This window comes from Macrotis lagotis, chromosome 2 (assembly GCF_037893015.1).
Source record: "Macrotis lagotis isolate mMagLag1 chromosome 2, bilby.v1.9.chrom.fasta, whole genome shotgun sequence".
Lineage (NCBI taxonomy): Eukaryota > Metazoa > Chordata > Mammalia > Peramelemorphia > Peramelidae > Macrotis > Macrotis lagotis.
This window is the reverse complement of record NC_133659.1, coordinates 242,005,648-242,021,149: the sequence shown is the minus strand read 5'-3', so window position 1 is coordinate 242,021,149 and position 15,502 is coordinate 242,005,648. Positions and strand designations below refer to the sequence as shown.

The window sequence follows — 15,502 nt, the reverse complement described above, 5'->3', positions numbered from 1 at the left end:
AAAAATAACAACAAAATTCATTTGGAAGAACAAAAGGTCAGGTATAGGAAAATAATTAATTTTTAAAATATAAAAGAAAAAAACAAAAAAAAATAAAAGAAGGAGGTCTAGTAGTGCCAGCCCTTAAAATTTATTATAAGATAGTAATTATACAAACTATCTGGTAGTGGCTAAGGAGTAAAATAGTAGGTCAGTGGACATTGTATTTATAAATGTAAAGTTTTAAATTTGGAGTCAAGAATTCACTGTTTAGTAAAAATTGTTGGGAAAACTGTAAACCAGTCTGGCAGAAACTAAATATGGACCAGTATTTTACACTGTTTAACAAGATAAGGTCAAAATGAATACATGATCCAGACATAAAGAGATATATATCATAAGTAAATGAGGACATGGAACATATTAGTTATCATATTTATGTATAGGAGAAGAATTTATGAATTAAGAAGAGATAGAGAGCATTATGGGGTGTAAATGGATAATTTTGATCCCATTAAATTAAAAGGATTTTGTAAAAATAAAACCATTGTAGCCAATATTAAAGGGGAAGCAGAAAATGGAGGGAAATTTTTAAAGACAAGTTTCTTGGATAAAGACCTCATATCTCAAATATATTTAGAACTTTGTTAAGTGTATAAGAATATGATTCATTCACCAATTGATAAATGGTCAAATGATATGAAGACAGTTTTTGGATAAATAAATCAAAGCTAAATTTAGTCATAAAAATATGCTGTAAATCATTATTGATTAGAGACATACAAATTAAAACAACTTTGAGATAGCATCTCACATCTATCAGACTGGCTAAAATGATAGAAGGGGATAATGACAAATATTGGAGATCATATGGAAAAATTGGGACATTAAAACACTGTTGAAACTTTAAAATGATCCAATAATTTTGGAGAGTAATCTGGAATTATGCCCAAAGAGTACTATGTATTGCTTTGACCTAGAATACCACTATTCCCAAGGTGGTCAGCAAAAAATATAAAAAGACCCTATATGTTTTAAAATATTTATAATAGCTGTCTTTATGGTAGTAAGGAATGGAAGTTGGGGGAATGCTCATCAATTGGAAATAGGCTAAAACAAGTTGTGGTATATGATTGTGATGCAATACTACTAGGTTATAAGAAACAAGCAGGTTGATTTTGGGAAGATATGAAAATAATGAAGAGTAAAATGAATAGAATCAAGAGAATGTTGTACATAGTAAAGGCAATAGTTTAAAGAGTAAATGTGGGGGCAGCTAGGTGGCCAGCCTTGGAGACATGAGGACCTGAGTTCAAATTTGACCTTAGATACTTAACAATTACCTAGCTGTGATGTTGGGCAAGTCACTTAATCCCATTGCCTGGCCTAAAAAAACAAACAAACAAATCAAAAAAACAAAAAATACAAACACAAGAGTACATGTGAATGATCAAGCCCTTCTGGCCTATATGAATATTCAAATCAACTACAAGGGACCTAGGAAGGAAGATGCTATCTACCTCCAGAAAAAGAACTGATATAAGAACTCTGTTATTATATGGTTTCACAAATATATGTCAAATGTTGGTTTTCTCTTAGTATGCCATTGAGAAGGAGGAAAACAGCTTGGAACTCAAATATTAACAGAAAATAAATATAAAAACTTCTATTCATACCTCTCCCCCACCAACCTAATACTGGGAAAGTTGATTTTTTGTACTCATTTGTAAGATTTTATATTTAACTCTATTGCACCTTGCCTTGTTAGATTCAGTTCAAAGCTCCAGCTTGTTAGGAGCCTTTTGGATCTTGACAATCATCCATTATGTTGACCACCCTCCCCAGAAAAGTGTCATTCAAAGATCTGAGCATGCCATCTATGCCTTTTGTAACACGGGAATAAGCATAGTTCTTTGGGGTATTATAATAGAGAAATTCTGCCATATTGACATTGAAACACTACTGGCTATCCAGTCACTGAATCTTTCTGATTGCATTATTGTTTAATCTCTCTCCATTTTATACATAATAATAGCATAATCTACCCAAAACTCATCCTATATGATTGCTATTCACATTCTCCTCCCTCCCTTACATCCTCTACAGATGGCACGGGCAGCTCAGTTGGTGCAGTGGATAAAGCACTGGCCTTGGAGTCAGGAGGGGAGGCATTCATCATCATCATCTACAGATGGCCTGCCCAATGTACTGGAGGGCTTTTCTTTAGAGTACTTTACATTGGCTAGGTATCAAAGGAGCATACAGATTTTCCACTGTTTATTCCTCCATCATCTATGTGATGTTCTACCCAACATACTTCTCTCTGATTCTATCATTTCTACTCCTGGAAAAATTCCTTGGTGATGTGTACCAGACATATGCTTCTCCACTGAACTGAAGATCTATTCCTAGAATTCTTTGAAAGCTGTGGCTTTTTTCATATTTCATCTAAGCATCAATAAAAACTTCAGTTGTAGAATCAATATCAAACTCAAACTATTTGCTTTCTCAAGGAGAAGAAGAAGAGTTGGATGGATGAAGAGAATTTGGTATTCAAAAAGTTTTTTAAAAGAATGCTAAAAAATTTTACATGTAATTAGGAAATATTTAATGAAATAAATAAAATATATTTTTAAAAAGATTGATGTTAAAAGGAAAGGTCAAAATTAAAGAATAAAAATGAGAACATATAGTGAACAATCGAGACAACTGTAATAATTAAAACTATTTGGTACTGGAAAGGAAAATGGTGGATAAGTGGAATAGATTAGATATACAACACACAGTAGGAAATGATCATAGTAACCTTGCAACTTAAAAAAACTATTAACACTGAAAAATGAGAAATGTATAAAACTACAGTGACTAATAAACTTTATTTTCTAAGAAAATTTGACTGCTCTAAATCAGTCTCCACAATAAGAAACCCTCCCCATCTAGAAATCACCTTTGCCAGTAAACATATAATCATCTCATTGCCAATTGAGAGATATGACAGCCAAGGGCAACACAAGTTAATTTGGAAGTTTATATCTAAATATAAACTCATTTGTAAAATCCTACAAATGGGGATGATGGAAGATTATGAACAGTATATACCTCAAGGAAAGAAAAAAGAAAACAATGGAGGAAGGAAAAAGCAAGTTTACAGAGAGCCTGTACTTTCCAAAGTCATTTAATGATGAAACTAGAAAGAGGACAACAAGCAGATGAAAAATGGGAAAAGTTTGCATAAACTTCCCTTATGGTTCTTCTCCATGAAAGATGGGTGGTATAGTTATATTTGGGTTCTAACCAAAAAACAAAGAAAAACCAAAATGCAAAAAACTAAAATTAACTAAAAAGGAGATTTTGAAAATTAAAGCAAGATAAATAGAATAAAACTCTTAATAATGTAGACCAGCAAGTATTCTGCAATTTCTAGTCTTAGAAAATGCCTAAGGTACTGAGAAATTTAAATGACATGCCAAGAGTCACATGATCTTAAGTGTAAGAGGTAGGACTTGAAGCCAGATCTGTCTTCCAAACCACTTTTCATTCTACTATAGCCCACTGCCTTTCATATTTCATATAATGTAATAAATTCAAAATGGACTTATTATACTGAAACATTTGTAGCAGAAATAAAAATTACAAGCTTAAAATGCTGCTAAACTGATTAACTTTAGTGAACAATTTTGGATGTAAAGAAAAGAAGAGGAAGCACATATCTCTATCCATTAAGTGAAAAGTAAGAGACTACGGATTCAGATTTATAAAAATTCACACCATTAAAAAGTTAAAAAAGGGGGGCAGCTAGGTGGTGCAGTGGATCGAACACCGGCCTTGGAGTCAGGAGTACCTGAGTTCAAATCTAGCCTCAGACACTTAATAATTACCTAGCTGTGTGGTCTTGGGCAAGCCACTTAACCCCATTGCCTTGCAAAAACTAAAAAAAAAAAAAAAAAAAAAAAAGAAGAAAGAAATCCCTCCAACATATCTGTTATTGTTCTTCAATATCCCAAAACACAGAGAGCACATCTTTTCATTTGCCAGTCCCCTCTCCCACCAACTTCTAGGTATACTGCTTCCCCAGATCCCATGTGGAGCTAAATGGCTACATTTTGAGACTTATCTTTGATATCTCCACCCTAGATTGGTAAATTCTTATCTCAGCCCTCTATATTTAGCCATTCCTGGACCATGATGCTAAATCCTATATCAAGTCATCCATCAGGACACTAAGACCAAGCAAGAATATCCATTTTTCCATTTTCCCTTCCATAGGGTTGTGAGGGAATCTGTCTTGCCCCTTCCCACCATTTTCCACCTCTGGGTAACAATGATAAAGTCAATATTATTTTTGCTACTGGAAAGAGCATGATTTTCTACTGCTATATGGCTCCACTAACAATCCTTATGTCTGCCCTAGAGTAAATTTCCCCCTTTCTTGACCACTAATCAAAATAGAATATAAATTCCTTTTTTCATTTTTTCTTTTAGTTTTTTTTTTTTTTTGCAAGGCAAACGGGGTTAAGTGGCTTGCCCAAGGCCACACAGCTAGGTAATTATTGAATGTCTGAGACTGGATTTGAACCCAGGTACTCCTGACTCCACGGCCAGTGCTTTATCCACTACACCACCTAGGTGCCCCCATTTTTTTTCTTTGTATATCTAGAATCTTATACAGTGCATGGAACAATATAGCCATTAGATAAATGTATTCTGGATGAAATAAATTAGAGAGTTCTCAGGAACACTGAGAAGTTCAGTGAGTTGCCTAGAGTTACACAGGCAACACGTAACAGAATTAGGACTTGAACCAGGTTTTCTTATCTCTGTCTTTCTATCCACTACTTGAATTATATAAAAATGGCTTTTACATAAATTAAATATATCCAGCTAGGACAAGAAAATATATTGCCTGGAAAACTCTTTGCACAAACATTTCTGATATAGTTTAATATCCAAAATCTAAATGGAATTGACACAAATATACAAAAGTCACTCTCCAGTCATCTACTTGGGTCAAAGAATATTTTTTTCTGTTTTTTGGTAAGGTAATAGGGTTAAATGACTTGCCCAAGATCACATAGCTAGGTAATTACTAAATGTCTGAGGTTAAATTTGAACTCAGGTCCTCCTGATTCCAGGGCTAGTGCTCCATCCACTGCACCTAGCTGCCTCCTCTGGTCAAAGAATATTAACAAGCAGTATTTAAAAGAAGAAATGCATACAATAACTATCTAAAAGTTTTGAAAATCACCCCAAAGAGATCAAAGGAAGAGGAAAAGGATAAATAGCTTTTAATATTTTATTTAAATAGTAATGGTGTCTATGTTTTTTTTTTTGGATTTACTTTTAAAAGAAAGAATGTATACAATAATCATCTAAAAGTTTTGAAAATTACCCCAAAGAGATCAAAGGAAGAAGAAAAGGACCTGTGTGTGTGTGTATATATATATATATATATATATGTATATATATATATATATATATATGAAAACAATATTTATAGTTCTTTTATGATGTTAAGGAAATGTAATAGAATACAATTGTGCTATAATAAATTATGAAGGGAATGACTTCAGAGAAATTTGTGAAGACTAGTATGAACTGATAGCAATGTAAATTGAGCAGAATCAGGATAATTTATATAGCATTATAAAGACAAATAACTTTGAAAGACTTAGGAACTCTGATCAACCATGATGCCTCATGATAAGGACTCATGATGAAACATGTCATTCACCTCCTAAAAGAAGTGATGGGATTTAGGATTCAGATTCAAGACATATACTTTTTGAACATGATCAAGTCAGTAAATCTTTTTGACTATTCATATTCATTACAAGAATTTTTATTTCCTTTTTCTCTCTCAATAGGAAAGAATGGTAGGAGGAAAAGAAAATAGAATTTTAATTAAAAAAATTAAATTTAAAAATATCTTCAACATGGATAATAGACAAGTGCAAATTAAAACAACTCTAGGGTTGTTTTACCCAGAAGATATCACCCTGAAATGCCCAAGGTATTATCATATACCCATGAAACAAAAATTATCAGAGATATGAACAAGTTCAGTGTTTACATGGATTTGGGAAAGCAGGCAACAATATTTGATTGATGTTGGGTCTGTGAAAATTAGTCCAACTACTTTGGAAAACAATTTAGATAAAGCAAGAAAAATTAACAGACTTTCAATCAAATTCTTTGATTCAGTGATCTTGCCAGTGGCTTTATCCCCCACCCCCAGGAAGTTGTTGACAAGAAAGGATTAATCTCTATGAAAATATTCAGAGCAGCTCTACTTGTGCTAGTATAGCTTAAAAACAAATCATGAACCTAATAACTGGAGAAAGATTAAATATATCAAGGTAATTTAATACAATAGTATATTACTAAATCATAAGGAAAGCAGAGTATCATTAATCTAAATGAGATGATACCAAATGAACAAAGCTAATAAAAAAAAAACCCATAGGTACCATTACTATTTAAATAAAATATTAAAAGCTATTTAAGGGGCGGCTAGGTTGCCCAGTGGATAGAGCACCAGCCCTGGAGTCAGGAATACCTGAGTTCAAATCCGGCCTCAGACACTGTGTGACCTTGGGCAAGCCATTTAACCCCATTGCCTAGCAAACACCTTAAAAAAAAAGCTATTTAAATGATATTAACTAATTTGCAACTGTTTAAATGAATAATTAAAAATACTAGATAGTATTGTCACTAATTTACAAGGTGTTCACTCATTTTAACAAACTGTTACAAAATTTGTCAAAAGCAAAAAAAATAAAAATAAAAACCCCAAAACCAAGCAGCCTGTACTTCCTGCCTGTACTTCCTCTCCTCAGCTCCCTAATAATCTAGCTTCTGACCATGCAATTCAAATTGCTCTCTGAAGTTAACTGTGCTATCTTAATTGCTAAGCCTTCTCTGTCTTCTTTCATTTTTTTATCCTTCTTGACCTCTCAACATCAGTCAACATTTAATTATCCCTTCTCCCCATCCCTGGGCTTCTAAGACACTGGCTTCTCCTCTTGACCACACCTTATTGGTCTTCTTCACTGGTTTAACTTGCTGCTTGGGTGTTACCAAGATTCTTATTCTTTTCTCTCAAGGCTCTACATTGATAATTTCAAGGCTGTAATGATCACTCATGTAGGAGACACTCCCAAAGTCATACATCTAGCAATTATTTCTCCCTTGAATTTCAGACACATACATCAATAGCTGTCTGTCTGTGGGCAAGTCACCTCAAATTCAGCATTTTCAAAGTGAGTTCAGCATCTCTCCTCAAAATTTAATCCTCTCTCAACTCTTCCATTCCTATCAATAGTACCAATAGCCCTCTCAAATAACAAGGCTCAAAATCATCTTTGACAAAGTCATATTTCCTCAACTATCAAAGAAGGATAATAATAGCACCTACCTGTTGTGAGGACTGAATGAGATTAAATTTAGTACATTGTCTATAGGGTCTAGCACATAGCAGGTATTTAATAAATGCTTGTTCCCCTTTCCTGAGTCAGCTAGGTGGACATAATAGTTAAAGAGAGTCAGGAAGATCTGAGTTCAATATAGTTTTAGACACTAGCTATATGATCTGAGAAAGTAACTTAGTGCCTCAGTGTCCTCAACTGTAAAATACAGATAATAATAGCACCTATCTCCTAGTGTGCTTGTGAAAATCAAATGAGAAATGTTTGCAAAGTGACTGGTACATTATATAAATGTTTATTCTCTCCCCCACTTCTGCAAAGCCACACAATCACTATTCCCAGAGCACTTCTGGATCTCTCATTTCCCCATCACAGGGGATAAGGAAGGAATTGAAGCAAGAGGGAGACAAAGATTTGGGAGAAACAGGGTTCAAAAAAGAGGCAGGATTGGGGAAGGGAGGGAAACAATATAGAAATGGAATTGGGTTGGAATGGAGGAAAAGGAAAATTCAGACAGGAGAGAGAAGAATCAAAGGGCTTCTCACCGAAGATGTGGCCTGGATGAGTGGAGTTGCATTTTCCTGGGCCCCATTTACCCAGTTGACATCAGCTCCATGGGCAAGGGCATCAGCCATGGTGGGAAGAGATGGGGGTGGCCCAGCAGCCCAGAATAACAAGGCCCCAGGGTGTAAGCATCCCAAGTCACCAGAGGGGAGCACTGTTGGGAGTTTAACCATTAGTGTGGAGATGTGTGCCTCACCTCTGGCCCTCCATGCCCTGACCTAGAAATGATAGCACGGCATGAAGATAGATCAAGGCTAAATTATGGGGGAGTCTTCTGGGATTTATAGTCGGGGAATGCAGAAGTTCAGGTTCAAGTGCCTGAGTCTAAGTCCCTTAGGGGAAGTAGATGGGAGGGTGTTTAGAAATTCAAAGAACTTCTAAAGTCATGGTTAGCAAAAGTATACAAGGTTGGAAGTGGGGGGTTGAATAGCATGACCCTATCCTAACTCCTTAACCTAGTTTAAGGATATCCTAACCCAGATAACCTCTCCTACTTTATGTCCTTCTGCAGACAGAAGAATATCATCCTTCTGATCCGATGAGGCTGGTCTCATGAATTTATAAGGGTTAGCAACCATGCCCACTCTTCTGTCTTTGCTGACACCATTTCTATTTAAAATATCTTCTCATACTCCCAATCTACTCTTTACCTCTCTCCAAATCCTTTCCATTCTGCCAAACCCAACTTCTGAGTAGTGTCTCCAGTCTTTTACTATCTAGGACGTACAATGTAATAGTTAAACATTTTAAACTTTTCTCCCTTTGTTTTGGCCTTACAATCTCATTGTCCTATTGAGGATCAATGTCAGAAACAGAGCATCACTGATAGTAGTCTCCTCATAGTGCCCATAGCAACAGTTTGAAATGTCTCCCCACCAAGATTTAAAAATCCCTTCTGGTTCATTTGTATACATACCTGATTTGGCCCCCAGGCTCCCCGGTCGGGGTGGAAGCTGGGGTTTAGGGGGCAGTGGAGGCTGCCCTCGTGAGTGACCTCGTCCCACTTTTCGTCCCCTGACCACAGGCAACTTGGTCAGAAATTTCTTCTCCACATATTTGGCATGAATCCATGCCTCCTTCTCCTGCCTTATTTGGGATAGAGGGGGAGTATAATAGAAGAGGAAAGGATGAAATGGTTTAATTTTCTCCTCCAGTTCTAGAGCTCCTAATCTTCTCAAATGTTTTCCTTTCTCAGGATCCCTCTTCCAGTTCAAACCTTCAATACATCAGTTCTCCCCCACCAGGGTCACTCAGCCCCAGGCAAGCCTGGACAACTAAAGCTCTGTTTTTAATGTCTGCTTATTCCTTTCTCTCTTCACAAAACCCCCACCCCCTACCCCTTACCGGGAACAGGTTGGACCAGGTTTCTTCACAGACATTTCCTGTAGTCGAGCTTCATAGATTTGGTTTATGACAACGTTCCCCAACTCACACATCAGCTTCGAGGAATGGTGGAGAGAGTGCATGAAATTGCAGATACCATCCAAGGTCCTCCAGTATCCGTACCCACATACCCCAAGCTACTGAAAGTTTCTCTGCCCCCTCTGTTTAGTTACTCCACTAGTACCCCAACTCTTTTCTAGCTGTATTGTAAATCACCTTCACCAGTTCAGGCTCCCAGGAATCAAGGGTCAGAGATCGGACTTTGGAGAAATGAACTCCTAGACTTCTGTATAGGAGGGACAAGCAAAGGACAAGATCAGTCAGGGTCATTGTAGATTTAAAGGAACAGATTTGGTAGAGAGTTCATGAAGGAGGGAAAAAGCATTTGAATAGGTACACTCATATATCCCCTAGTCAAGCCTCTTTGGGATATTAGAAGGTATGGAGATTAAACCTCCACCAAACCTTGGTTATTAGAGGTTCTGTGCCTTGTGTTGAGAAATTATTTGGAAATGGCTTTGAAAACAGGAGAAAATCATGCAGTATGACCCTTTGGGGTTTTATTGCTAGATCAACTATAAGATTCTCAGAGGCAGAGACTCTCTTTTCCTCCTCTGATTGTCTCCCCTTTTTGCACCTAGTAGATCTGTAAGAAAAGTCTGGTGAACATCAATGATCTGAGAGTGAGACAGGATGGTAGTAGCTAAACTAGGACTTGAGAAGCTAAGTGCTGCTATTATTTCATCTTACATTCTTCTCTTAATTTTTCTCCTCTTCATTTTAGGGAAGCTGAGCTCCTTTACAGTCATCATTTTCCTTCCTTTGTTCCCTCAAACTCATCCTCTTGTGAGGGGTAGGCTCTGGTTTACCTAACAATCCTGTTTAATACAAACCCTCTTGCCTTCAGTCCTCAGTCTGTAGAAGAGGTAAATACACAGAGAGTCTGAGGATGGAAAACTGGGGTTTGATAAAGGGGTGAAGGTGGGGGGAAAAACACTAAACTCAAGAAGGAAAATGGAGAGAAGGGTTTATTATATGGGGAAGGCATCTCTGTGTCTCAATTTCTTCCTCTATAAAATGAGGGGGTTGGACAAGATCAGCATTTCCTTGTGTTCTTTGGAATGCTGGCGTTCTCTGTGATGTGAATGGAATCTCTGTAAAAATATGTCTACTACAGTAATTTTTTCACTCAACAATATTAAATGGGAAATTCTTGTATCTAATTCATTTTTACATGTAGCCAGTTTTTTGTTATAAAAAAATGGGTATTATGCTATCTATTTTGTTTCTCCATTTTCCTAGATCTTTCCTCTTTAGTCCAAACTCTCAGATACTCCTAACCAGACTAGCATTTATGAATTTTGTCAACAGATTTCAAGTTTCCAATTGTTCTGCTACCCAACTATTTGGGGAATTGTAAGCAACAAGATCCCAGTGATTCTTTTCACTTTTGACATCTTATGGTTTATGGTTTTTTTACACTCTAGGGAATGATGCTCACTGGTCTAATAGACCAAGGGGGTGCCATGGGGCTTCCAAAGGGCATATATAAAGAATTTAGGGATCGGGTAAGTAGGATATTCCATAGTATAAACAGGAAATGTGTTAAGAGTAGGGAGGAGGTCTGCAGGAGTTACTCTAGATAAATTTATGAGATAAGAGCTGTAACCTGTGGATTCCAGAGCATTGGATGCAGAGGGTCACACCAAGATTGATGCTTGCCCATTCTGGTGCAGGTTCCCGGCAATCACAGCACTGGGCATTCCCTTCCACACTCTGTACCTGGGCTGCCACACGTCCTGCCACACTGGACCCTCGGCCTGTCCCTCTGGATGCTCCTCCAGAAGCCAAGGTGGAGGCCAAGCCTGATGCTGAGTGAGAAGGGCTCTGCAAGAAAAAGACACATCAGAAGAGACCCCACCAAACCCTTAGAGGGTTTATGATTAATAAAAAGATTAAGACTAGTCAGACTCCCTCTATTTCCCTCCCAGTCTCTCCTTGCCCTGGATGAGTAACTATGATTCACATTTACATAGACTTTGAAGCTTAAAAATACTTTCAGGTGAGACAGAACTATTGGAGGTTTGAAATCTAGAGTGTATAGAGATCAAAGATTGTGTTGACCAGAACACCTGCAAAGCTCAACAAATGATAATGCTCACAATCCCTAAGAATTGCTTAGAACAATGGCATGGGGAGGATAGCAAAGGATTAGGTGAAAACAATCTCAACATTAGTTTCAATATAACAAGCAATGAATTAAGACCAAGAAAAGGGAGGAGGGGACTGAGGAATAGAGTAAATTAAAAGAGTAGAGTTAATCCTAACCTAAAAGGGGTTCGATGTGGCTCTCAAGAGGAGCAGCTCACTAGTCACATATAATCCAGCAGATGATAACAAAGAAAAGTGGATGGCCCAAAGAGGTGTCTAGTGGAAGAGCATGAGGTGCCCAGCAGAGTAACACATTTGTAGGCCTTGAAGACATAGGCAGTTACACTTCAGAGGTGAGATAATATATTTCTGTCTGCATTGGGTGAGTGAGGGAAGAGTTCTTGTCACTTCATTTGTTTTGCTGTCCAGTCCTGATTCTTCGTGGTTTGCCCTTCCCTTCTTCAGTTTATTTTGCAAATAAGGAAACAGGCAAACAGGGTGAAGTTACTCAACTATTAAGTGTCTGAGGCCAGATTTGAAACTAGGAAAATGAGTCTTCCTGACTCTAGGCCCAACACTCTCTCCACTGCACCACCTAGCTGTTGAAGTAAATGTTTTGCTCTGAATTAACTTGTCCCTTCTGGTTGGTCTAATAAAAGGAAACATTGCTAACGATCCATGAGCTTCAAATTTGAGGTGATGCTGCACCTACAGATTGTCTGTGATCTGGTGTAGCTTGATAGCAGACAATAGGGTGTATTGTATTTTATAGATGAGGTGACAGGACTGGAGGAATTAATTTATTGAATGTCTTATGCTATTAAGTGAGATTCAAATCTAGATCTTTTAACTAAGAATCAAGTGGGTATTTTTTTCCTCTATTACATAATACCATGTTTCCCTTCATTGTCATGTCCCTGCTCACCCACCTGGTCCAAAGAGCCCCTCTCCTCCTGGGCCTGACTGAAGGCAGTGGCAATGCTGCTTTGCACAGCACTGACCCACAGTTGAAGAAGCTGCTCTGAGTCTGCCTGGAGGAGGCAGGACCTAGGGAGGGAAGAAAGGAGGTTACAGGGATAGGACATAGAATGATTGCCATTTGGGTCCAACTCTTTGTGACCTCATTTGGGGTTTTCTTGGCAAAGATACAAGAGTGGTTTGCCATTCCTTCTCCAGTTAATTTTGCAGATGATGAAACTAAGACAAACAGGGTGAAGTAATGTGCCCGGAGAAACACAACTAGTAAGCTTCTGAGGTCAAACTTGAACTCAGGAAGAGGCGTCTTCCTGACTCCAGGTCTGGCATTCCTGAATTTAGAGGGTTAATTTGTGTTTACAAAGTAATATTTATACAATACTCCCATGAAGTAAATAGTACAAATGTTGTCTCCTTTTTACCTTAAAGGAAGCTGAAGATCATATCACTAGTAAGTATCAAGAACCAAAAACTTAAGACTCAGGTAATGGGTAGGGTGAGGTGAGAGGGGGTATGTACAAATGTTAACTCTGATAACTGAGTTTAAAAGGGTTTTTTCTAACCTCTCCTCCCCACTCCAGTCCACCCCCCTATCCCTCACTTGCTGGGGGAGACAACTTCAAAGCAGAATCTTCTTTCAGAATCAGGGCAAAGTTTCACTGTGCACAGTCGAAGATCGTCCACAACCACAGTCATAGGATCCTGAGGAATGTAAAATCAGGTATGTGGTCTGCCAACCATCATCTTATGCCTCTTCTGCCCACCCTGAAACCAAGGACGCCATCATCTAGCCAATTCCGACCCCTCAGATTCTATCCCTTTCAGAGACCCTTGTGTGTTTTAGGTTCCCAAACACTGCTACTCACCTTGTATCTCTTCTGATAAACCAACTGGTTGTTCTGAATGGTGAACCAGCGTCTGGGATGGGGAACTTAGAGTGAGATGGAGTGGATGGGATAGAGATAAGTGGGAAGGGGAAGGCACTAGAAGAACTAAATAAATGGGAGAACATGAGATAGTTCTTTTTTTTTAAACTCAGTATACCTGAACAGAGGACTAAAGGGGGCATGGAGAAATACTTGGGGGAAGAGAAAAATGAGGAGAAACAATCGCTTGCTTGCACAAGGAGAAGAAATAGGCATGACATGGGTGAAATCACCCAGCAAGGTTAAAATCAAAGAATCATAGGCCTTTAGAGATCACTAATCTAAATCCTTTATCCTATAGAGGAGGAAACTGAGACCAAAGAGGGATAATAACTGGTCAAAACCTAAAGTGAATCCATAGGAAAGCTTGGTGTAGAATTTAGCAGAGCCAATGCATTTGTAAAGGGATGGTGATAGGGGGAGGAGAAAGGGAATGATAGCAGTGATCTCACCTGCTCCATGTCTTGAAGGCATTACTAGCCCTTTTGAAAAGGTGTCCTTCCATCACCAGTCCTCCTGGTCCTTCCTTCAGACCTGGTTCAGGTTCCTCTCCATTTAATTCCTGGAAAATATAATATAGGATAATGGGCCAATGGACTTGATAGTCAGAGAACAGAAACTTTCCCACCCCCATTCTATGATTCTTCACCTGCTCCTTCAGCAGCACATGTCTCTGTTCCATGTCTCTTTTTTCCCGTGCAGACTCCAGGACAAGTTTGTGCAACTGGAAGTAAAAAGTGGAAAGGAATCACAGCTGTAGTTACTAACTTCCCATCATCCCTGGGGAGTGGGGACAAAGTGAGCATGAGGAAAGGAGAAAGTCTGGAAGGAGGACCTCACACCCTGAGGTCACAGCCTGACAATACATACTTCTAATACATACTTGTGTCGATTACTTTTTTTTTAAGCAAGGCAAAACCTAGCAGTTACTTTTGTAAAAATTCCTCTACCCCACACTTCAGCCTTTTACATTTGCCCTGGAAACTTCTCCCCCACACCAAAAAAAACCCTCCCCTCACCCTCAGTTTCTTAACCCTACTTCTCCTAACAGCCAGACATTTCTCACCTGGGCCCCCAGTTCTTTGTGATAGACTCCTAACCCATTCAGTTCTTCATGACCCAACTGGAAGTATATTGCCTGAGCTTCCACCAATCGAAGTACCTTGGAGGAGAGAGGGAGGAGGGAAATATACAGTCAAGGAATTAGAGCCGTTGAGTTGTGAGATCTTAAAGGCAATGGCTTCCTATAAATCACCTTAATGAAGGCACTACCATCTTACCCTGTTGTTATAAGTAGATGGCTTATAAAACATGGAGAGTCAGAACATTTTGAGTTAATGTTCCCTAAACCAGTCTTCATACAAAAGCCAAGTATATTGAAAAGAAGTAGAGGACTAAGTGGTAACTATGAATTTTATTTACCTGATTGGCTTTTCCCTGCTTTTGTCATTTATCACCTGTGTTGTAAGAGTCAAGGGGAATGTTTTTTGTGCATGATAAAGTATGCTGTGCTGAAAGTTGTTTTGAGTTATTGGGCAGAGATTGACAAAGATCTGGGCAATGACAACTGAATCACAAGTTCAGCAAAAGATATGTTTGTGTCTCAGAGGGATGCAGGGGGCAAGGGTGAGAGGAAAACTTGGTATGTGTTGACAGCTCTTTGCTCTTCTTCTGTCTCTGTTTTTCATTGTTTTGTTGCTATTCTCTATCAGTTGCTTATTCTCACATAGAATGAGGTTGCCTCAATCTCTCACCTGTCCATCCCACCCCCATCTTCCCAAAACCCTATTGCTCCAACTTACAAACTCCATGATGTCAAACTTCCTCTTGTCCTGGATCACATTGATCTAAGAAACACAGAGATAAGACCAATCTTCCTGACAACTCGAGAGCACTGGGGTGGTGGCAGTGGGGTTTGCAGAGAGCAAAAATCCTCTAATTCCCAGAACTATCCCACAAACACAAAATCAAGAGAATGTCAAGAGCCAGAATGGTACTGAGAAACCTACTCAGTTGAGGAATTAAGGAAACTGAGGTCCATGGTATATGACTCCCCTCAATCCTATCTTTTATTTTGGTTTTTTTTTTTTTGCAAGGCAA

At 38.3% G+C, this 15,502-nt stretch overlaps 1 protein-coding gene across 1 annotated transcript in view; it reads right to left on the bottom strand.

Moving 5' to 3' along the window:
- ACAP1 (ArfGAP with coiled-coil, ankyrin repeat and PH domains 1) overlaps nucleotides 1-15,502 on the bottom strand; it is a 33,411-nt gene that overhangs the window by 14,345 nt on the left and 3,564 nt on the right. The window contains exons 7-18 of the mRNA XM_074225474.1: nucleotides 15,205-15,249; nucleotides 14,469-14,564; nucleotides 14,052-14,126; nucleotides 13,855-13,964; nucleotides 13,343-13,394; nucleotides 13,078-13,178; nucleotides 12,431-12,548; nucleotides 11,020-11,237; nucleotides 9,567-9,636; nucleotides 9,312-9,406; nucleotides 8,884-9,053; nucleotides 7,949-8,121 (exon numbers count right to left, since the gene is read on the bottom strand). Of these exons, the coding sequence (XP_074081575.1) occupies nucleotides 7,949-8,121; nucleotides 8,884-9,053; nucleotides 9,312-9,406; nucleotides 9,567-9,636; nucleotides 11,020-11,237; nucleotides 12,431-12,548; nucleotides 13,078-13,178; nucleotides 13,343-13,394; nucleotides 13,855-13,964; nucleotides 14,052-14,126; nucleotides 14,469-14,564; nucleotides 15,205-15,249 (1,323 nt within the window). The remainder of the gene's footprint in view (nucleotides 1-7,948; nucleotides 8,122-8,883; nucleotides 9,054-9,311; nucleotides 9,407-9,566; nucleotides 9,637-11,019; nucleotides 11,238-12,430; nucleotides 12,549-13,077; nucleotides 13,179-13,342; nucleotides 13,395-13,854; nucleotides 13,965-14,051; nucleotides 14,127-14,468; nucleotides 14,565-15,204; nucleotides 15,250-15,502) is intronic.